This window comes from Orbicella franksi, chromosome 6, assembly GCF_964199315.1.
Source record: "Orbicella franksi chromosome 6, jaOrbFran1.1, whole genome shotgun sequence".
Taxonomy (NCBI): Eukaryota; Metazoa; Cnidaria; class Anthozoa; order Scleractinia; family Merulinidae; genus Orbicella; species Orbicella franksi.
The window spans coordinates 26,452,853-26,474,396 of NC_138150.1; the positions used below are offsets into that span (position 1 = coordinate 26,452,853).

The window sequence follows — 21,544 nt, forward strand, 5'->3', positions numbered from 1 at the left end:
AGAGAAAAAAGAAAGAGACAAAGAATCAAGGAAAATTGTACATATAAAGAAATCTAAAAAAGGGACAGTCATTTTTTCAACAAAAATCAACTACTACAAAAGGCAATAGCTCAAAAAGCAATTTAGTTAGAAAAAGTCAAAAGAAAGAAAGCATTATTTAGATAATAAACAAATCAGAAATAGCAAGTTTTAATGCCCAGGTATACAAAAATTAAATTCAAAAGAATCAAGACAGTGACACTACCAAAATTACTACTTTCCCAATCCATATAAAGAAATCTAAAATTAATAAAGTTCTCATTCATTCATTCATTCAATCAAGAAAGCATCTCATTACTGCCCTGTTTACCTACTGCACGATACATGTAGATGAAAAAAGCTCATCTAATTGGAAAGATAACACAATCCCTTCATAAAATTATGTACATTGTTCCCTGGATGTCATTAACTTAGCAATGTGAAAATTTGTGGAATGACTGGCAAAACGAGACTAAGCTTTCTAAAATACTCTGCCAGACAGACGATACGTGATTCATTGCCTCTTGAATCTTTCATGTCCTTGTGTACCGTTAGGCGTTACCTGGGCCCTATCCAATATCCTTATCAGCAAAACACAACCTTGATTACATTGGTAATAAATAAGTGTTGTTCTCCATACGAAATGGCACATTTACTTGATGATTCCAAAGAGTTAGTTTCATATGTAGTGGGGAAGTATTCATAAGGATAAGCTACCAGTAAAACCTTCTGTTTACATTTTGCATTGTATCAGCTCAATAAAATACATTTAACCCCTACTAAGAAATTTGAATTGTATGATAAGAAACTTTTCACATATAGAGAGAAATGCATATCCTTCATTCAACAGCAATACATGTGTAAAAATACACAAGATGAATGAGGATATTTAAAATCAACAGTGGCTAGATTTTTTTTGAGTAACTTCAAGGACACAACTTGGTAGAATTTTATGTGCTAGATTAAGACAAAATAGCATTGAAACCAGAAAAATGTGGATTTCAAGCGACAGATCTTAAGTACAATTGACTGATGCACTTGAAAGTTTAGACCTTCGCCCAAAATTATTTCAGTCCTTTGATCTGTTATTCAGAAAACCCACAAAAAGGGCAACAAGCTCAAAATTATATTGCATGACGTACTGATTTCGCGTTTGTGCATAACGAAAACAAGTTGTATTTAGCTTAATTTTAATCACAAGTTTGCTCATCTACAAAGGCTAAACGTTCGAAATGGAAATCGACAACCATCACGCAAGTTAGAATGCACATTACGCGCGCCGACACGCACAGCAAATGGAATGAAGAACTCTTTTTACCACAAACAACTGAAGTGAACCAAATAGCTACTTAAGTAAACACGTATTTATTAACAAGGGGAGGAGGGGTAAAATAAACCGTTCTGTGCAAAAGGAATGCCCACTGCGAACAGTCCCATGCATGAGCAGCGCGGAGATAGCGACGATTTGGTGAATAAAAGAACTTATAATGCTCACCCATAATCTGTCTATTAAATATCGAGACAAAATGAACAAAAGGACTGTTTTCAAAACCCAGGCATTAACATTTCCCATTCCTAAATGACACTGTTTTAATAATTCCGCAGGGCAGCACGTAAATATAATGAGAGTCGCGAAGCGGGCTTTGAGTTTCTCATCGATAACTTAAATGCACTTTGGAGGATTTTTCTGCGTACGACAAGGCATACACGAGGAACGTTATTATGCTAAAATTCTATAAAAACAAATTATGAAAATGTCTCCCAAACGGCGAGAATATTATAATGGATCGATCCGTGGAGATAATTGTCCAATATTTTAATCTGAAGGGCTGTTTGCGTGGAATAAATCATCGAGTGTGCAAAAACGCTACCTAGCAGGATTTTTGGTTTTGGTATTATAATATCGATGGCTTGAAATAGAGAGTTTATTTATGAGCCTACCTTGAAGCATGCTACGATATGCATTATCTGTTATGGCGTAGATATGCGGTGGTACTTCATGTCTTTTCTTCCCACGATACATATCGACCACTTTGTCAGTGTAAATAGGCAAGCGTTTGTAAGGGTTCACAACCACGCAGAAAAGACCCGAGTATGTCTGTGGAAAATAATAATATAACGATTAGAGTTTACAACAACAATGATCGATTGCTAGTAAGCTGAAGTAGGAATGATTCGACGCTGAACTTCCGGTGAGACTTGGAACTCACTCGCCATTGTTAAGCTTATATCAAACTAACGCTACAACAAGGCGAACGAGACGTGTTAAGAATAATAAATCGCTTACATAGATAAGCCCAGAGTAGTATCTGTCCTTCAGGTTATGCAGCACACTAGCTTCGTTCAAACAGGTCAAGTCGGCCATGTCTTCCACCTTCTCGAATTTGGGTGGGTTCATCTTTTGGATATCATCCTTGTTCACCGTCTTTCGTTTTCCACCTTCCAATTCCACAACGACAGCGTCTTTCTTGTCATCTTTGACGCTCGCAGCCACAAATCCGTGTTCATCGTCTGGAATCCACACCAGCTTTTTCGCTGTCCACTTGGCCTGAGCCGCAGGATCAGCAATGGTTGCCCGATCCACGGCCAAATATTTCATCTCGTTCTCCATGTTTGATGAGCGTTTCACCGCGAGCCGAGCTCAGCAAACCGCACTTTCAACTTTCGTTTTGATACAGACAATACCGTGTCCCTCAAACCGGTCTCGACCAAGGAAAAATAAAGGAAAACCCACCAGTTTAGGTTATTTCTAAGAGAGTCCACCGAGGAACTCACCGACGAGATGTGATAGCCTCACCCCCGTGACATGACGTCACAGGTCATACGTGATTGGCCGAATCGCACGCACAACATTTATTTCATCCATCGTGGACGGAAGAAAAATTATATTCACAAAACGTAAAACTTCTGTTTCCATTCCCAATTACTACCTTCTCGTTTCGCAAAGATGCAATATTTTCTTAAATAAGATGACAAATGGGGAATGTTATCTGGTATAGAGTTTTAATAAGACTTTATTCGCGAACTTTCATTGCGTTACTTCCAGTTCTGGTTGAATAATTTCTGGTTCATTCAGTCAACCTTGACATTACAGACACACCTCTTGAAAAACTTTCAAAAAAACTGTTCTTACTTCGATCTTTGGAAAGAGATATTAGCAATCTCAATAAAATATCAAATCATAACAAATCAAAAGAAACTATCATACACAATCACTTTTGCTGTGCAACAATGAACAAAGAAAGTATGTCAAAGAATTGCGTTATCACAATTGGAATTTTGACAATTTCAACCTGTATCCTTCCGTTTAAATGGCAACTATTTAGAAAACGTAAGAAATTTTTGATTAATATTCATGAGAAATTTCAGTCTGTCAGTGATCTCACAACTTATGTAACATCACTTTTTCGATATTTCGGTCGAATCGCCACAGACGTTTCGCTGTGTTGGTCAATACCATTTATGGCCATTAGATGTCGGCCATGTCCGATGAGGTCATGCTTCGAAAACAAACAAACCACGCCGAGTATTTTCCGGGAATCCGGCCGCGATTTCCCAAATTATTTCCACTCGTCATGATACCAGTTCTTCACTGAACTACAAAGTAAAGGAAACCTACATGACTCAGGGAAACTATTTTTAGCATCGTATGCTGGTGTAAGAAGAGAGCAGATTTCGTGTATCCGGTAAAATATACTGATTATGCCTCAGTGCGACGGGCAGACGGATAATCCTCCTGAATCTAATAAACCAAAATCTAAGCTTTGATCACGTTCTGTTAAGGTAAAATCTAACCAATACCAAGGTGAAAAAAATTTTACCATGTTCAGGGCTGCGATTTAATTCAACACGTTAAAGAGTGTGGGAATTTCGGAGTTGTCGGAACTTGCTCGAAATCTTCCAGAACAGCTCAACACCTCCCCCATTCCCCTTTCATCTCTGTCATTAAGGTTATCAAAACGAGGTAAGCGGATAATCTAGCAAAAAAATTCAGTCCTAGGATATATCGATGTTTAATTTCCTATGAAAATATTAATGCGAAGTCCAACACGTAGAACTGAAAGAATTGAGACTCGCCGTGCAGAATTCGAAATTTCTCCGAAACTATACATATTGTACTGAGCCGTCACTGATATCGACCCAAACCCTTTGCGGTTCTAACTTTTAAAGACCAAGTGGCCGAATACAGCCGGTAAGGTCAGTATAAGAGATTTATTGCACGATTTAAAGGGCGACTGATCACGAAAGATTTGTATTTATGTACCCGCGGTCCAATACTTAGAAAATATTGGACCGGGAATAAATTAAAGCTCTCTGATTCGTTGATTCAAATTATTAGCCCCAAGCTTGATCAGTAATGCAAGAGAAGCACGTAGAAGAATAACGGTCACAAGTTGAACAGGAAATGATCGTCTGCAGAACAGGTGGATTAGCAGGGCAGAGAGCAAAACGCGATACACGAGCGCGGAGCGCGAGACGAAATAAATTCGGATGGTTTTCCTCTCGCGCTTCGCGCTCGTGTATCGCATTTCGCTCTCTGACGCGCTAATCCGCCTGTTCTGCAGGCTAGGAAATGAAACCTTTTTGCAGTGTCAAACGCTAAAAATCTGAATATAGAGAATAACTGCATAGATTAAAACTAAATTTGAAAACAACGTTCAATAGAATGCTAAAAGTGCTAATGTTAATGGCTGTGGTCACGTCTTGAGGTCACATCAACACAGTTAACTATGACGTCAGAGAGAACAGTAGTTATCGCTCGGTTGCAGTCGACCCTGGAGCCGGAGGGTGCGTTCCTTTGGGGTGATCTGGGTGCTCATAGCCTGCAATACAGGCGTATATTGGCGAGCGAGCGCATTATGATCAAGCGAGCGCCAGTTTGGATCGAACTCGTAAGAGGCTTACTGTGGGGAAAGACGAAACGGTGTCCAAGGGAGTAGGAATGACGCCCGGGGAGTGAGGCTAAAAGAGAAGTGAGGGGGGCGGGGAGAAGAAGGAAAATTACCTCCTTTTGCCCACACCCCCACCTCTCCCACTTTTCCTAAGACAACATGGTGGTGAATCTACTCGATCGTGAGCTAATACCGGTAACTTGTAAACACACGGAAAACGCCTCCACTGCAGGCTAAGTAGCTCATGGAATCCCTGTGAAATGAAAACATGGCTGACCAGTCGCCGGCGGTAGAAGGCTGCATTTTGTCACGCGTGGGTTTTGATTTCGCATTATGTTCATATATCGCACGTATACTTCGCTCAGAAAAAAAAATCAAAGTCAAAGTGAAACGTTCTGCCCGCATAATAGCAAACGTGCCGGGTCTTTTTTCTTTTCCCTTTTTTTTTTTTCCAACCATTCAAATGCAAAAACAAAAACACATTTTACCTCATTAATCACACTGGACACGAACTGACTTCAAAATTTAAAGAACTTGTGAAACATAGTGATTGGTAAAATTTTTGGCTCTTTGGGTGTAATATTCCAGGAGAAATTGGCTTTCAAACATTGTAAAATTTCTGGATGGAAAAAGCGCCGATAAGCTCAGTACATTCTTTGTAAAGTTTTTAAACCCGCATCGCACAAAAATCATTCATTACATCGCACTCAAGTTCCTTGGGACAGTTTATGGTGCTTTGCCCTTTCAATATTCAGAACTAATGTTTTTGTAGCTCCATCAGAAACTGTATCGCTTATGCTAATGAGGTCAACATTGCAAACAAAAAGAAAGCAAAAGATGGGACTGTCCGTGTCCCAGTAACGGTCCCATAAGGAACTGTGAGCCGAGACCCGCCCCAGATTTCTTTTCGTTTCTAAAGTGGCTCATGGCTGCTTGCTTTTCCTCGAGACGCAGTTTAGTTTAGTGTGTTACCCTGCATCTTTTGATTGGCTAGCCGTGATTTTAATTTGGTTTCTACTGAAACCTTATAAAATCCCGCGCTCTTTCGCGTGATCGTATTCGGGATGTCCTTTATAATAAAGTTTCCATATAACGCGGGCTCTGATTGGCTGAAACAGCGTGTATTATCAGAGTACAGACGCACGGTAAGCTGAATTTCAAGTTTTTTTTTTGCTTCGGAACGTTGACAAATTTGACCCAAATAACGTTCCCTGTGACTCAGACAAACGCAATGGAAACAAGCTATTTTGCTACTCCTTTAAGAGCCGCTACACTGGGTTTTATTCTCTCCATACGTAAGGGGGAAAAACGGAGAAACGCTACTTGATGAATCGTTTTATCGAGTCTTTCAATCCTGGACATTACCAGTCTGACTTGAACATTGAAATAAAAATACAATTTAATAAAGAGTCATAAAATTGGAAATTAATGGTTCAGAAGCGCTTTCCATTTGATGAAAACTTCTGGTAACGAATAGAACAGCATGTTTTTAGAATTTCCAGAAAAGAGGACAATCTCGCGAGGCAAGCGAGGTATACTCAAATTTTCGCAAACTTCTTCCCGGTAGTTTCCGTTCCATTTGATTTTTCTCTCGGAATTTCCAACATTTACGGCTGGATGGTTCTCTTTTAGGAGATTCAACAATTTCGGGACGTATTGAAAATTTCCGTTCCATTCGTCCCCGTTTCGTAATTTTCGGTTGAATGGAAAGCGTCCCAGGTCAAGAACAGTTATGTCGCTATTCCTAATTAGCTGAAGTCATACAACTCCCCTTATAATGGGAGTATTCAGGAGGCAATCGCTACTTTATATCCGCCCGGGGGGACGGGAAGGGGGTAAACCAGGAAGCTTTTAACCAAGATTTCATCCCAGGGTAGGATGTCTGTACAATTGTTTTACAATCGCTCTCTAAGTGGTTCTCGAAACTCTTGAATAAATATAAAATCTTGCACTAAAACAAAGATTTTCACCACAACTGAAGAAAATTCTAAAAAAGTTCAAATGTTCACAGTAAACGTTATTTGTGCACGGCGGGTCAAACGTGGTTATTTCGAAATAAAAGCGACCCATACAATTACTTCTACAATAGCAGATTTGCACGTTGTCGTCATTTGACTACAACTGCCAGAATTCCTTTCGTTTTTTCTTTATTATTTAAATTTTGAATTCCCAGTGGGGTTTAAATAACAATTGCCCTAATTAGCATAAGAAACAGAAAAAGTGAAGGATTCTGGTAGTTGTAGTGAAATGATGCCACCATGCCAATCGCCTATCAGTTGTTGTTTTCGCCAGAATCCGCGAGCAAACGCGGAGAGGACAACGCGCGAGTGCTACTCGCGAGAATTCATGCATGGGCACTGAGAAAGGACCCTGAATTCCTTCCATATTACGCTTATCATCTCCAATTCTGTTTTACGTTCACTTGTAAAGTTTCTAAAAGAAATAAGCTCTACGATAACGGTAAAACTATTTAAAAAGACACTACATCTAAGCTGGTGTTTCGCCAGTCGCGTTGCTCGCCTTGTCCCAGCCATAAACATGGTCCTCCCCATGTTCAGCGACCTGCCGAAAGAAGTCTGTAAAATCCACATAAGGTTCTACCCGAGTGTCTTCACCCCCCTCTTTACTTTGGCCCTCGCCGCCTGTTTCCTGACCATTCACGCTCGAGGTTCCTTCTCTAACTGCAGCAGGAGGCTCAACAGGAACTGAGGTCGAAGGAGATCCGCTTGCTGAAGAGGCAGAACTCTGAGTTTCGGACCGTGAACTTGTGACGGTGAACTGCGGTACATGGTTTGTAGGCGTGGAGGTAGTCGGACTCGGTGTACTTCCGCTCTGTGGCTTGGGTTGTTGTGCGCCGGGTGGTATGAACAGGGATGGGGCGCTTCCGGTCATGGGATTTGAAGGGTTGTACGGGACAGATACCGGTAGGACCCCGGGACTCACTGGAGGCATTCCTGCAAGGTAACATTACTAGACTGAAACTCAAGCACTATGAGATGATTTGACCATTTTTTATTCTCCGATGGTTACCTAAGTCATTCACCCGCGAACAGATACGAGGATAGGAATTTACAGCTGGAAGTTTCCCTCCCTCCCTTCCCACCCCTGCCAGCCCCCAACCCGTGCAGTACGGTATGTAATCCAAAAAAATTGCATGAGTTCAATTGACTAAGGCAAATGCAACATTAACTAGGGGCGCGGGAATTTTTCAAGTCACTGTACAAATTTGTAGATTCTTTAGAAGGTATCTCAACATTTAACGAGAAACTTCTTAACATCGTTGCAATCTATTCTTCAACTTCTAGTTAAATTCTTCTTCACCCTGATTAAGATCTTTACTGAAGAGTTTTGCATCACACACACTGTTACATGAACTTGAATTGTTTATCACTTGAAATCCAAGTGACCCAGTCCTACCGTCTATCGCTATCCGAATTTGAATTTGACTTTCGATTAGAGTTCTAACAATTTATCAACGTCTGCGTAACGGATTTTTAATTTTGTGCGAATCTATCAAACTGGAAGGACCCTCCAAAGAAGTCTGCATTATCTCAATGTACAGAAAAAGCCTGAGTCATCTGTCTTGGAGATGTGTCAGTTAAAGAGAATCATATTCTGTGCATTCAAAGGTTTCTTAATGAAATGGTGAGGTTAGTGAGTTTACACAAAGAACGTTTTGACATATTTAAGTGGCTGACAGGCGAGGTTCGATTTCTCCTAATTACCATCAAATGCGTCATTTACCTGTCATGGACTGTCTCCCAGTAGCCCTCGGACTCTTCATGCAGTTCGCAATCCCCTCCTTGAAAATTCGAATTAGTATCGTCATATCATCTCTCTTCTGGCACTTGCTCATTTGATTCATGTATGTGTCATGATGTGCCCTGCCCACTCTATCCACCACAGCCTGGGCCACGCCTGTCAAGTTCTTTTGACACCGAAGTTCTTCAAAGACCAGGCGAATGACATCAAAATTGGAATTGTCCGTGTCTGTGGCTTCCTCTAACGACTTGTAAACTCCATCAGACATCAGGACCAAACAGAAGAAAGACTCGTCAATTGGAAATCCACCGCAAATGTGTGGTTCAGCAATCACTGGTTCTTCTGTGGCGGCACTAAAGAAATCAACAAAGGAAGTCAAGTGACAAGCTGATCATATCTTTGATGCCACATTGAAGTTACATTTCACTTATTTTATTATTTTCTGCCTCTCTAGAGCAATATTAGCCTGTGAACAGGCTCCCGCTGGAAGGGTTTGACGGCAGCTGGAAGGGCCGAGAAGGAACTGTCTGAGAGTGAAGTGACAAAGGGGGCAATGAGGTGGGGGTTGCAGCGTCTCCCCTCCTCTTCCTTCTCTCCTTTCCTTCTATCTCTCTCTCTCTCTCTCATCGCCCCAATCCTCGACTAGAGAGCCTGTTCACAGACTAGATATATTTTGCCACTTGATGCCAAACTACATTATATACAAAGTAGCTGACTTTAAGGGCCTGATTACATGGCGAATTACAGCCCGGGCTGAAATCTCAGCCCGGCTTGGGGGGGCTGAAATTTTGTTGCGATTACATAACGAATTTCAGCCCGGGCTGAAATATTAGCCTCGGCGCCAAATATGAAATTTTGTGCGAAAAGTCTCCAGAGAATCAAAATGGCGCCGAGAACACGAATCGTGAAAATAGGCGCATTGCTTCTCTCGTAGTTTGACCTTTTGTTGGCGCTCAATTTTTAACTTTTTGGGACAGTAACACCCTACAATGATGATGGAACTGAAACGAAACCTGTCTCTTAGCCAGAAAGACGTACTTGCATATAAAGAAAATATGTCCTCAAGCTTGCCGAGTTCATGGCCTCCCTGACAGCCTCGTGCTGTTTAACCTTGTCTCCATGTTCTTATATTCCATCTGAGCTTTAAAATTAGAGGGATTCTCTATTTTATCGCCTTTATTCCACTGAGATAGCTTCTACTTCGTAGCGGCAGCCATCGTATTTCCTGCTTTTCAGCCCGGGCTGAAATTCCGTTTCGATTACATGGGATTTTTTTCAGAATTTTTAGCCCGTTTGCCCGGGCTGAATTGCGGCCTGGGATGAATCCTTCTCCATGTAATCGCCAATTTGATTTAATGAGAATTTGTTTCAGAAGCCGGGCTGAAATTTCAGCTCGGCTTACCGGGCTGAAATTCGCCATGTAATCAGGCCCTAAGAAACAAAAAATAGGGAGCAGGTTTACATAACCTGACAAAAAGATGACAGACAGCAAGTAATCAAAAGTTTATAAAAGGGAAGGTCTCATTTAAGTATTGCATTTCTGCAATAAAAACCCTCAGCACCATTGTTCATATGCAGACTTTTTTTCCAAAGAATATTCTAGGTTCAAGGACTTTTCAAGGGCAAATCAATAACATTCACAGACCTGCTTCCCTTCAGAATCACAAGTAAATTTTGCATTAGACAGTGGGGACAAAAAATACAGAATACTCAAGACTCCATTGAAGGTGGGATTACTTAGACTCTTCGGTACTTCACATAATAATCACTTAACTCCTGTATTTTCAAAATAAACTTTTTGTTTCACTCTAGATTAATTAAATACGCATGAAAGCACAACAGTCGTTAATAAGCTATAATTGAACAATCACAAAACGAAACATCACTAATAGATCGTGCATGAGACACAACGAACGTTGAGGACAACCATCGGCTAAATATTTCCTTTCTATGAAACTGTAATTTAACAGAATCCTTACTCAACATAACTGCTGTATTTCTGCTATAGATTTCGAACGCACATGTGTATGAACAGATATTAAAGAACACAGTTTGAAACCATTGGTTACAGCAATACATTTGATGTTTACAACAATACACTTTTAAAGGCTTGAAATGTTTTTCTTGCCTTATCCAGGTAGTTCATGTCTAGATTACCTTTTAAGAAGAAAACCTAAATTCTTCGAAATTTTTCAAGGACTTTTGAAGGGCACAGCAGTTTTATGCATGTCAACCATCTGAATTTTAAGTCGTTTTCAAGTTGCAATGTTTTTTTTTTCATTTTTTTTTGAAAAAAAAAGTTCTCAAATAACTGTTGGAATTTCAACTCAATCCAGTCAATCCCCATCATTTTATCGGCCTCCGTGTCTCTTTTTAAATGCACGTCACAAGATGGAATTTTACCTCAACAGAGACTCACTTTCGTACTCCCTAACAGTAAAGTAGTTTGTATGGTGTGATCTTGTGAGTGAAGGTAGTTCAGAAAAGAACTGTTGTTGGTGACTGGCGCTTCATCAACCTGAGTGTAAGTCATCTTCAGAGTCAAGTGAAAAGTGTTTTTCAGTCCATGGTCCATTGACACCGTTTGGCCAGTTTAGCCATTATGATATTGGCTGTAACACTTGTGTAAAGTTTGTCAACAGTCATTGGTCGGTTCCACTTTTCACTTGAACCTGAAAATGACTTCCCCTCAGGTTGTTGAAATGTCCAAGCAGTCACCAACAACTTTTCAGAACTACCCTCACCCAGACGATCACACAAACTACCAGTACTGATACCTGGGGGGGGGGGGGGGGTACTTTGGGAATTTCTGGGTGGGGGTGTGCCGCTGGGACCCTGGAACCCTTGGCCTATACCAGAGCTAGTTCAGTTGAATTTTGCTACCCTATACTAGAGTAAACTCCCCAAATCCCCCCATCTATCGACACTGTTGAGACTGATTTGCGTAAATTTAAACTTGCCAATTTGATTTTTTTATATTTTTGAGTGACAATTCCTGGTTTCCTTAGTCTAGATAAAATCTTCAACCAACTAGTCAGTTTTGTGAAAAATTATACCCTATTCTAGACCCGAACACTCTGATTTATATACCCTATCCTAGAGTAAACTGCTTGAAAACCATACCCTTCACAGCGGCACATACTTATATAGCCCATATATGGCAGTGCCCTCCCCCCCCCCCCCCTGGGTACTGATACTCCTGGGATCAAACCATTTACTACACATAAGCAATACTAGAGAAGCAGTCATGTCAAGGGATTAGGAAGCAAAACAAAAGAAACATACCTTAGAATATCAAAGTCCTTGTAGCCACCTTTAACACCATAATCTCCAATGCTTCTTGTGTTCTCCTGATTACCAATTCTACGGTTCCTTAGTATTTGTGGAATGTCCAGTCCCAGATTTGCCAGTCTAGCAAGCTCATCCTTGTTGTTAGTGACATGATCAACACTCAGCTGAACATAAAAGTGAACAGAATAAGTCACAATGAAATGTTAATATTTCATCTGTATTGTATTGCAACATAACTCAGGTTAGCCTGCAGTGTAGGCGTTATTTTGGAATGGAACTCTTGATAAACCAGGTTTTTGATGCCACCATCTTGGATTGAAATTGGATGCTTGACTGGTGAAGGGCTGGGAAAGAGGAGGGTGGGAGTGGGGCACTCACAAAATCCTCCCTTATCCATTTCTTTGACCTCTCGCCTACTCCCTTGGAAAACTTTCCCTCGCCCCAACCTGCCACAGTCACCAAATCCAAGATGGTGGCCTAATACGAAAATGTGCACCCACACACCCAAAATGCGCCTGCACTGCAGGCTAAACTCCAGTTTCTGTAGAATGAAACAGCTAGGTATATTGCTACTAGCCCAGGTTACACGTGAGCATTGTCAGGTGTCCCTAACAGTTGCCGAGCACTAAGGATAGAAGGCATAGAAGAGGCACTGGGAGAGGACACTTCCTTACTCAATACTTACTGACCCTTGCCAGACTCAAACCCTGCTCCAGAATTCTAGACACAAACATTTAACCTGCCACACCACCACCAGAATGATAAGGTCAGGGATTTCATTAAGGGCTGGGCACCCGCAAATTGACCAGCTGTGCTCAGACAATTTTGTCCAGCTGGTTTGCCATCTAGCGGAATGTTTTTCTTACAGAGAAGTTCAGTTCTAATAGTTTTGCCTGCTTGTGAAAACCAGTTACCCTCCTACTGAAGATGTTAATGCAACCCCTGAAGGTGAATGTGCCAACTATGTGCCACACCTTTAAAGTTAGCCTCCTACGCAGACACTGTTTCGGCTCATCATAATATTGTGTGACAAGCCTAAAAAATGTCTGTATAGGAGGCTACTTTAAAGTCAGATTTAACAGGGCTAAAATTTTCAGCAGGGATATTAAAAAAATGTGACAAAGGCCTCCATTTCATTCTAGTATGAAAATCAAAAAACTTATTACAAAAAAAAAAAAATTATTACGTCCTTTTCTTTTCACTCTCTCTTATTGTAACTCCTTTCTTTAAGCCAGCCGTAGTCTTGTTCGTAGCTGTTAATTTTATTGCATAATAAAACATAATGATAATTGCTACCATAATATAAGTAGTGTGAGTAAAGTATATATAAGTGGTGCAGGCTCATATTTGTAGTACATCTCTTTGTAAGTAATGTAAATAGTATATTATTGTTGCGTAAGTATTATAAGAAGTGTAAGCTCTGTAAACTGCATGAGAAGTGTTTAAATAAAACCAAAAACCAAAAAACAAAAAACTTATTACATACCTGTTCAACAGAAAGGGTGCTTTCTGGCATCTCCTTACACAACAATGCTCTTGAGTCCCCCACATTGGCTACAAACAGTTTACCCTGGAATATAAGGGCTAAGACAGCTGTAGTACCTCCACTTATTTCATCCTGTAAGGCCTGAATTCTAGCAACTTGCTCTGGAAACTGTTGGTATGCTTCATATGAACTCAGACCCTGAACAAAAGAAAGATAAGGTTCAGTCCTGCTAACTGGCAATATTAAATCTTGTATAAATGGATATACACAGGGTTGTCACAAGTAGCTAGGTGCCACGGCAAGATTGCTATCTACTTTGTGATATTTGCTGGCCACTCTGCAGGCCTATTACAGTGGATAGCATGGTTTGTTTTGTTAACATTTATCCACTGGATAGCGATTTATCTGGTGGATAGCATTATCCAGCCCTTGAGCAACCCTGACCTGATTCTTAAGAAAAAATAAAGCTACCTACAGTACTGTGCAAAAAGAATGCAAACATATTTTGCCCAAATTTGGCTCTTGTTCACACAAAATATCATAGGAATTTTGGAAAAGAAATGTGATTTATCGGCCGAGATCTCGAAGAAATTTCACTGAGTGACATGAAAATTCGAACACATATACAAAAATTCGCTCATCTAAGAACTATATTTCAATGACATTGTGCTGGTACTGAAACAAAAATTCACATAGCTAAACAAAAAATTGCATTCCTGAAATGAAATTTTGTTTTGTGTTAGTAAGCATATCATATTGACAAATCAACGGAGTTGACAACTGTACAAACAGCTCTTTAACTACCCGCAAAACAATTAACTTAAAACATGTAGTTCAAAACTATGTGACAACCTCATTAATAAACAGGTCATTTGAGAAGTGACCTGCTGGAAAAGGACAAACGTTTGTACTAGACATATTTTTGCAGTCAACTATCCAAAGGTTCATTGTGCTGGCAATATTTTGTACCGGAAAGAAGGTATTCAAAGAATTCAACATCTTACTTTTTCTAAGATTTGTGCTCCCCAAATTACATGTAGAGGTGAACTCTTAAAGACAAAGCTAACTACTGCAGAAGCAGTTTTACTTTAAATTGTCAAAACAATGGAATAATCAGCCTGAAAATGTTTCATGTCTTTCATAATATTCAGAAGTCATTGAGGTTTTTTCTCCAGGTATCTGGGTAATATCAATACTAAAATCACATGCATTACTCTAACAAAGGAAACATTCGCAGCTGGAAAGTATGTAATAAATATTATTATTGAATGTACCTCAGGCATCTGTAACTGAAGTTCTGTTTTCTCAGCCAGTGCATCATCTAAAGACTGGAAGAAACCTTTTTCAACTGCAATGAAGGCTTGTCTGAGAACTGCCTTGATCTGCTCATCACTCATATTAGCTGTTCAAAAAATATAAACAGAGAGGTCCTGGTTCAAAAGGTGATTAAACTTGCCATTATGAATTCTTGATTTTTTTACCCCACATGAGGCTTATTTTGGTACTATATGAGAAAAGTATGTCTTATTAGGGAGTTTATTATAAGCAAACCACAACGACATCAGCAATGGGAACATCACTAACCAAAAGGTTTAATGAGCAGAACAATGGTTGTGCATGTTTGTTTGAAATCTTTGTGCATTTCGTTGTTGTTCACTGCCAAACAACATGAAACAGCCAAATTCTGAATAGTCTTAAGTACACGAGCTGCGATGGCAATTTGTTGAGTCCATTTTTTAAATTAAACACCACCATACGTATTCAGTTTAGAGATAGCTCTTATAGTTATACACAAACTGAATTGCTCAAGATTATTGCCAGATTTGTAGTCATTGCCAAATATACAGTTAACACATTTTTCAATTGACGTTGTCCTTGACGTTGCCACCGTGGTTGCTTAAAGTCCCTATTCCAAGTGCTGAAACTGACAGAAGTGAGTCAGACCAGTGTCAATTAAGATTGATGTAAGGTATTACGCATACCTTCCAAAAATACACTGTATCTTATGCTTACTAAAGAATTACTTTGTTTAATTACCTGTCAATTGGCCAAGTAAGAGCTCAGCAGGAAGCCTCTGGACAGTAAAATCTGAAGCCCTTGGCCCATCATGGCCGTCAAACACCCCATACAAATATGTATCATCTACATTAAAATGAAAACTTCTGTCTTCAAACTCATGTTCTTCCCGTCTACCACCATCTTCTCTGTATCTCTGGTTTGTCAAAAAGCCAACCCCAGACAGCTTGCAGACAGGAAGATCATCTGTCCAATTCTCAGTAGGGCTCTGAGACTAAAAATGATGATGATCAACTTTACAATACAGCCTTGTCAGTGTAAAGCTCAACATTAGATTGACTATCAAATTAAGTCTTGATGAAATTAAATCAACTTGTATATAAATAATAATAATAATAATAATAATAATAATAATAATAATAATAATAATAACAATATTTACAGAGGATATCACCAAGCTAACACTAAGTTAATTAAGGTGGTCCACTATCTACATCACTGAGATTTACTGTGCGGAATTAAAAACTGAAGCTTAAAAATTTAAAATTACAAGGATAAATAAATCAAGTGGAAGGGTATTCTGCAGTTGAGACGCCGTCCACAGGAAGCCTGGACGTCCATCTGGCTAAAAGCCTGTTACATGTTGGCTCGCATGACTCGCTGCCTCACACTTTGTGCAGACCCGTCTCTAGTCAAGCTATTAAAACGTAATGAAATCAGCTGCAAAAAATCTTAGATATGTAAGATATTTTCAAAGTCTGTGACCGGCATGAAATGGTTTGGAAATGTTCTTAGTTTGACTTGAGAATTCAGTTTTAAAGTCCTTATGAAATCCACACTGTCATGATATAAGCTTAGCCAGCCACAGAAAATGTGCATGTTTCGCTCCGTTGTCGATCATCAAGTAGTTCAAATTAAAAATGATCCCGTCTTCCCAACTTATGGCAGAACAATGTGGAAAAACAAAAAGCTAACAGAAACATTTACTAAAAAAACTTACAACAGTAGAAGAACGTTTTGATGCCATAAATTGCTAGGCCTCTATCACTTTCGATTGTACATCTCCCTCTTCCTCCATTCGGTAAACAAAGATGGTGGACAAAATCCGATAGATACTGGAACTAGTAACATTCTCTCACGGCCAGTTAAAGGTGTGATGTAAGATGTTAGACGTAACCAGGACGATCTGCCGAATTTGCCAAAACAAGTATTTTCAAATCCTGTTTTAGAAAACTAAAGAATGACGAATGATATCCAAACAACACCAAAAACAACAACAATCTTTGCTTTCGTTTGGATCCGCCACTATTGGAAATAATCTCGCTTACCTCAGTGCATAAAGGAGAACACTTAGTAGTATATTTTTAATTCTGAGTTTAAATGATTTTTTTATAGCACCGATTCATAAAAAGTCGCTTTTTTGTATTTCAAGTTTTGAGGTTTGATGTAAAAATTAGGGACCATTCATAATTTATGCCTGGGGGTGGGAGGCTGGCAAAAAAGATGGGGTCAAAAATGATTAAAGGGGGAGGGGATCAAAAAAAACTAGGCATAGGATGGGGGGCTATATATTTCTTTAAGTCATATAGAGCATACCGGTGAACACTTCCAAATAGTCCACATACATGGGTCAACTAATACGAAAAAATTTACAATGGTGATTAAACGACCTCACAATATTGCGCCCAGATCGGGTTTGGCCAGAGAACTGTACTACAACAGGTACTTTGCCACTGTTGGTTTCCTTTGGATCACTCTCACTTTCGGATGAATAAGAGCTACAAAAATCTGAAATAACGATATCATCTTCGTTGTCGTTTTCCACATCGGAACTGCTGTCCATATCATTGTCACTTGTATCAGCTTGCAGTACTTCTTGCTGCTGAAGAGAGACATGGCTATCAAGTACCTCACCCATTCTGATCAAGGCATGTGCAGTGACCCATCGCACCTTATCATTTTTCTTGCCCTTTAATTGAAGGTTGAAATGACTGAGTTACTTGTCGAGCTCCTGAATACCTAATTGCTGAACTTTACAAGTGCTGTAAAGAGTGTTCCAGTCATAATACGTGAACATTTCTGTTGTCAACCTGTCCTTTGTACACAGGTTCTCTCGTCGCTAATGTAGTTAGATGCTGTAAATGATCCTTAATTAGTTCCTTTTCCACAAGAAATTTTGTGCAGAAGGAGGCGATTGCATCGTCATTATCTAGTTTTAAAGTTCCATCGTCAAAACATTTTGTGATATTTTATGATTATCCGATCTAATTTGGGGACACTTTTTAACAAAAATTTACAGTAGTGCAAGAGGAGCTTGCTCAAATGAAAGGAGATGTCAGTGACAAATTAGAGAAGTTGTTAAGCATAAAGCAAAGTCTTGATCGAGCCTTCAAAGGTTTACCAAATAAGACGGGAATGAAAAACAGAAGACAACAAGAAAGGCTGAAAAAAGAAAGAGAGAGCACCTAAACAAAAACAAAGAAGAAATTAAAGGTGCAAATCATCAAACTTGATTCTGGGGGAGCTGACAAGTGTGTTACAAAACAGTTATGCTTCAGTTAAATGAACTAGAAAAATTGAGAGCAGACAGGCACACGGCATCCAGAAGCAAGGAAGTGTGTACTTGCAAAGCTCACCGAATGGGAATTAGAGGCAAACTGCTATGAAGAGGAAGGACATTGTGAAGAAGAATGGGATAATTCTGAAGAAGATGATGACGAAGGAAGATAAGAAGTGGTGGATGATAATGGAGAATGCAATGAAAGAGACGAACAATGAACAGAGAGAAATTTATGTTTGCTTTATTAAGTAACTTATCTCAAAATAACTTATTGACTATTGCATGTGTTAAAAGTAAAAGTGTGGTACTTGATATGATTGTCTTAAAAATCCTTAAGTGTCGAAGTGTGAGTCTAAGGGAAGGAGAAGAGTGAGGGAGGGGGCATATATTTTTAGCATGGTGTGCTATAGGGGTCATAATATTTCTGTTTTGTTGGGAGGGGGGTCAAAACGTTTTGTTGTTATTTGCAATGAATCTTGCCAGCCCCCTCCCAGGCATAAATAATGAATGGTCCCTTATTGGAGGTAGAACAGCGTGTGTTGTAAGAATGGTCACTGGATGTTTTTGCAATCAATTGCTTTTCAGAAATTACTTTGTTTTGTGCAGAAAAAGATGTCTTTGTTTAATACAGAGTGCGAATTCACAGTCAGCGGCAAGCCCAAACAACTAGGTTTCCCGTTCAAAATATAATGAGTAAATACTTACAAAATCCTCTTCATCGTTCTATACTATAGAAAACCGAGATAAGGTTGTAGGTCACTTTAGTTTAAGTGCTAACTTAACCTTTTAGACTCGAGCAATTTTACTGACTACTTTAGAGAACCAGATTATTCTATTTGAAAAACAGAGCCACGTTAACTAACTTTTGAAAAAAATAATCTACTTTAAAAGAATGGTAACTATAACAAATATTATATGCTTGTACGAGATTTAGATACTTTTTTTGTTTTTCCTAACTTCGGGAGGGCTTATGTTCAATAATTTATATCAGTGTTCTTTCTTTTGTGAAAGAAGCCATCTGAGAATCCAATATATTTAATTTCAGTAATATTCCCTCAAGACTTCGCGAGAGTGTGAGAAAACAGTGATAAAATACATACTTAAGCAACTGCTGTAGTCGAGCAATATTAGAATAAACATGGCTTTCCTTGTTGCGGTTCATTTGAATAGTGAAAATTCGTGGGAAAGTGTTGTCAAAAACATACGTGTATTCCAAAAACCGGAAGTTGCTAAAAACGTCAATATCCGGTCACGTGGTGTCTAGCGTAAGAAAAGTTGACATCTTTGCGTTGCAACACGACATTCATCTTTCCCTATTCCATGTAAACTTTTCACTTTCGTTGCCGATAACTGTGTTTCGGTACACAAAAATAGTGGTTTGAGGTTATGGGTAAGTGTTGTTCAGTTTGTGTGGGTGACTCAACTACTGATACAGCTCAACGAAAGCCTTCGCAGCAAACCACAAACACTGTTACAAGTAGGACGTTTAATCACTCGTATCCACCACACGCCAGCAAAATGCATGAACCGTTCAATAGCAAAGCGGCGGAGAAAGACGTAGTGGGGAAAAATACTTCAAATGATGTTGTGAGAACGTTCACCTTTTCGAAGCAAGAGGTTGACGAATCAAAGATCGCCGCTCTATTTGCTAAATATAAAGACGACACTGAAGATTCTATTCTTGCAGATGGAATGGAGAAATTCTGTCAAGACTTAGGAGTTGATCCTACAGAGTTTATCGTCCTTGTTCTGGCGTGGAAGTTCAATGCTTCGCAAATGTGTCGCTTTACGAGAACAGAATTCTTTGACGGCTGTAAAGCCCTCAAAATAGACTCCATAAAAGGCCTGCAAAATAAATTTCCTGAACTAGAAGCAGAGGTGACGAACGACGTCGAGAAATTCAAAGATCTATATCGGTTCACGTTTAAGTTTGGACTTGATGTAGAAGAAGGCCAAAGGGCCTTACCAAAGAACATCGCGCTTCCCCTTTGGAAACTGGTCTTTTCAAGGAAAGTTCCGGCAGTGTTAGATCGATGGTTTGCCTATTTAGAAAATAGGCAACTACGGGGAATTTCACGAGACACTTGGTATATGTTTTTAAATTTCACCGAAGCGATCGAACCGGATTTCGAGAACTACGATGACTCCGAAGCATGGCCGAGTCTTTTCGACGATTTTGTAGAATCCGAAAGAGAATTAGTCAAGCAGCGTGCGAAGGATGACGCTGCAATTTACGAGGAAAAGCAAGAAAACGGGATTATCAAGGAAGAAAGTTCATACAGTTTCTAGACTTTGACTCTGTCTGAAAATGTCGTAATGCTTTAGCAGTAATCCTTTGTAGTGATCCTAAATACCTTCGATCTTTTCTGGAGCTACAAGGAAAAATGTGCCATGGTTAGAGCGGAATTATTTTATCCAGAAGTGACGATTCCTGTTGGGTTTACTGCGTTCCAGAACCACGGGTTAGTTTATTTAGGGAATGCTTCATTACTCGAAGCAGTAAAGAAAGGTTGCGATCAGAGACCGCGGACATTGTTGACAATGCAGTCGGTGCTTTGTTTTGGAAACGGCTTCAATAAACTAAAATTCCAAACTTAAAAATTTCATTTTCGTCGACATCGAAAACGTCTCTTTTTTTATCCACCAAATATCGTAAATATAAAGCTTACAGTAAAGCCAGTTTTAGCGCATTGGTTGATCCATTGGTTTACCAAACCATTGGCCAAGTTTTGAAACAAGAGGTTTAAAACTAATTTATTTTTAAATTTATTAGCAAGTTTTAAATGCCACATGCTCAAAATCGTTTAGCAGTCCGCCGACAGATTATTGAAATTTCGCTGAAATTATCACTGAAGAGAGGTATAGATACGTAATATTCTCTTGAAAACAGCTGTAAGTCTGCAATATTAATTAGTGTACAAAATGCATTGAGAATGCAGAACCTTTTTTATTATGGAGTTTTACACTTTTGCTATTGACAAGGAGTGATCAACACCTACGTCCCCCTTGCAATATCAAGACATTGTTAAGCAGACGAGCGAGAGACTGAAACATGTTCTCTAGATATACCATGGAATTCTCAAAACTTGCTTGTAAAGAAGTACACAGTGTTCTGTAAGGAGAACGAGTTCTTTCATTTTTTGAAGACAGTAAATTAACTGGTCTGTTAAATTTAAGTAGCAGTCTTTATCAAAGCCATTGAAAATAAAACTTTTATTTTGTTCAATGTTGTAGTGTAGTACCGCAACAAAAGTCATCCTCGGCACAGTTTCATGCACAGCAATTCAGGGCTTGAAAAGAAGTCATAATAATTTCTGTTGCCCGACAAGTGAATCACAAGTAGATTTTCCTGTCGGGCAAGTAACTTTTCATTTTCACTTGCCTTATGGGCAACAGCCTGGGCAAGTCGTCTGCCAACTAAATAAAAAGAAAAGAGAATCAAGGGCAAGCAAACTTTGAGAGCTGCCTGCCCAAAGGGCAAGCTGGAATATTTCAAGACTTCAAGCCCTACAACTTCAC

At 39.4% G+C, this 21,544-nt stretch overlaps 3 protein-coding genes across 3 annotated transcripts in view; 1 reads left to right on the plus strand and 2 right to left on the minus strand.

Moving 5' to 3' along the window:
- Nucleotides 1-2,809, minus strand: part of LOC145489110 (uncharacterized) — a 32,833-nt gene extending 30,024 nt beyond the window's left edge. The window contains exons 1-2 of the mRNA XM_081468017.1: nucleotides 2,306-2,809; nucleotides 1,960-2,116 (exon numbers count right to left, since the gene is read on the minus strand). Coding sequence (XP_081324143.1) covers nucleotides 1,960-2,116; nucleotides 2,306-2,629 — 481 coding nt within the window. The 5' untranslated portion in view covers nucleotides 2,630-2,809. The remainder of the gene's footprint in view (nucleotides 1-1,959; nucleotides 2,117-2,305) is intronic.
- Nucleotides 2,810-6,291: 3,482 nt separating this feature from the next.
- Nucleotides 6,292-17,380, minus strand: LOC145489726 (TGF-beta-activated kinase 1 and MAP3K7-binding protein 1-like). The gene is made up of 7 exons (XM_081468756.1): nucleotides 16,466-17,380; nucleotides 15,487-15,739; nucleotides 14,724-14,851; nucleotides 13,450-13,647; nucleotides 11,958-12,127; nucleotides 8,655-9,025; nucleotides 6,292-7,864 (listed from the first exon to the last, which is right to left on the minus strand). The coding sequence occupies exons 1-7, from the start codon at nucleotides 16,490-16,492 to the stop codon at nucleotides 7,398-7,400; spliced, it is 1,614 nt and encodes a 537-aa protein (XP_081324882.1). The 5' UTR covers nucleotides 16,493-17,380; the 3' UTR covers nucleotides 6,292-7,397.
- A 1,701-nt stretch (nucleotides 17,381-19,081) lies between these two features.
- LOC145489024 (DCN1-like protein 3) lies at nucleotides 19,082-21,251 on the plus strand. The gene has a single exon (XM_081467913.1). It carries the CDS (start codon nucleotides 19,412-19,414, stop codon nucleotides 20,312-20,314), a length of 903 nt encoding a protein of 300 aa, XP_081324039.1. The 5' UTR covers nucleotides 19,082-19,411; the 3' UTR covers nucleotides 20,315-21,251.
- The last annotated feature ends 293 nt before the right edge of the window (nucleotides 21,252-21,544 follow it).

Excerpts from the sequence above, each read along its gene's own strand:
- LOC145489024 (XM_081467913.1), top strand. The coding sequence starts at position 19,412 with ATGGGTAAGTGTTGTTCAGTTTGTGTGGGTGACTCAACTACTGATACA.
- LOC145489726 (XM_081468756.1), bottom strand. The coding sequence starts at position 16,492 with ATGGCATCAAAACGTTCTTCTACTGTT. Across the intron at positions 12,128-13,449 it reads GCACCCTTTCTGTTGAACAG|CTGAGTGTTGATCATGTCAC; the intron begins GTATGTAATAAG and ends TTTTATGTTCAG. Across the intron at positions 7,865-8,654 it reads TGGGAGACAGTCCATGACAG|GAATGCCTCCAGTGAGTCCC; the intron begins GTAAATGACGCA and ends GTTACCTTGCAG.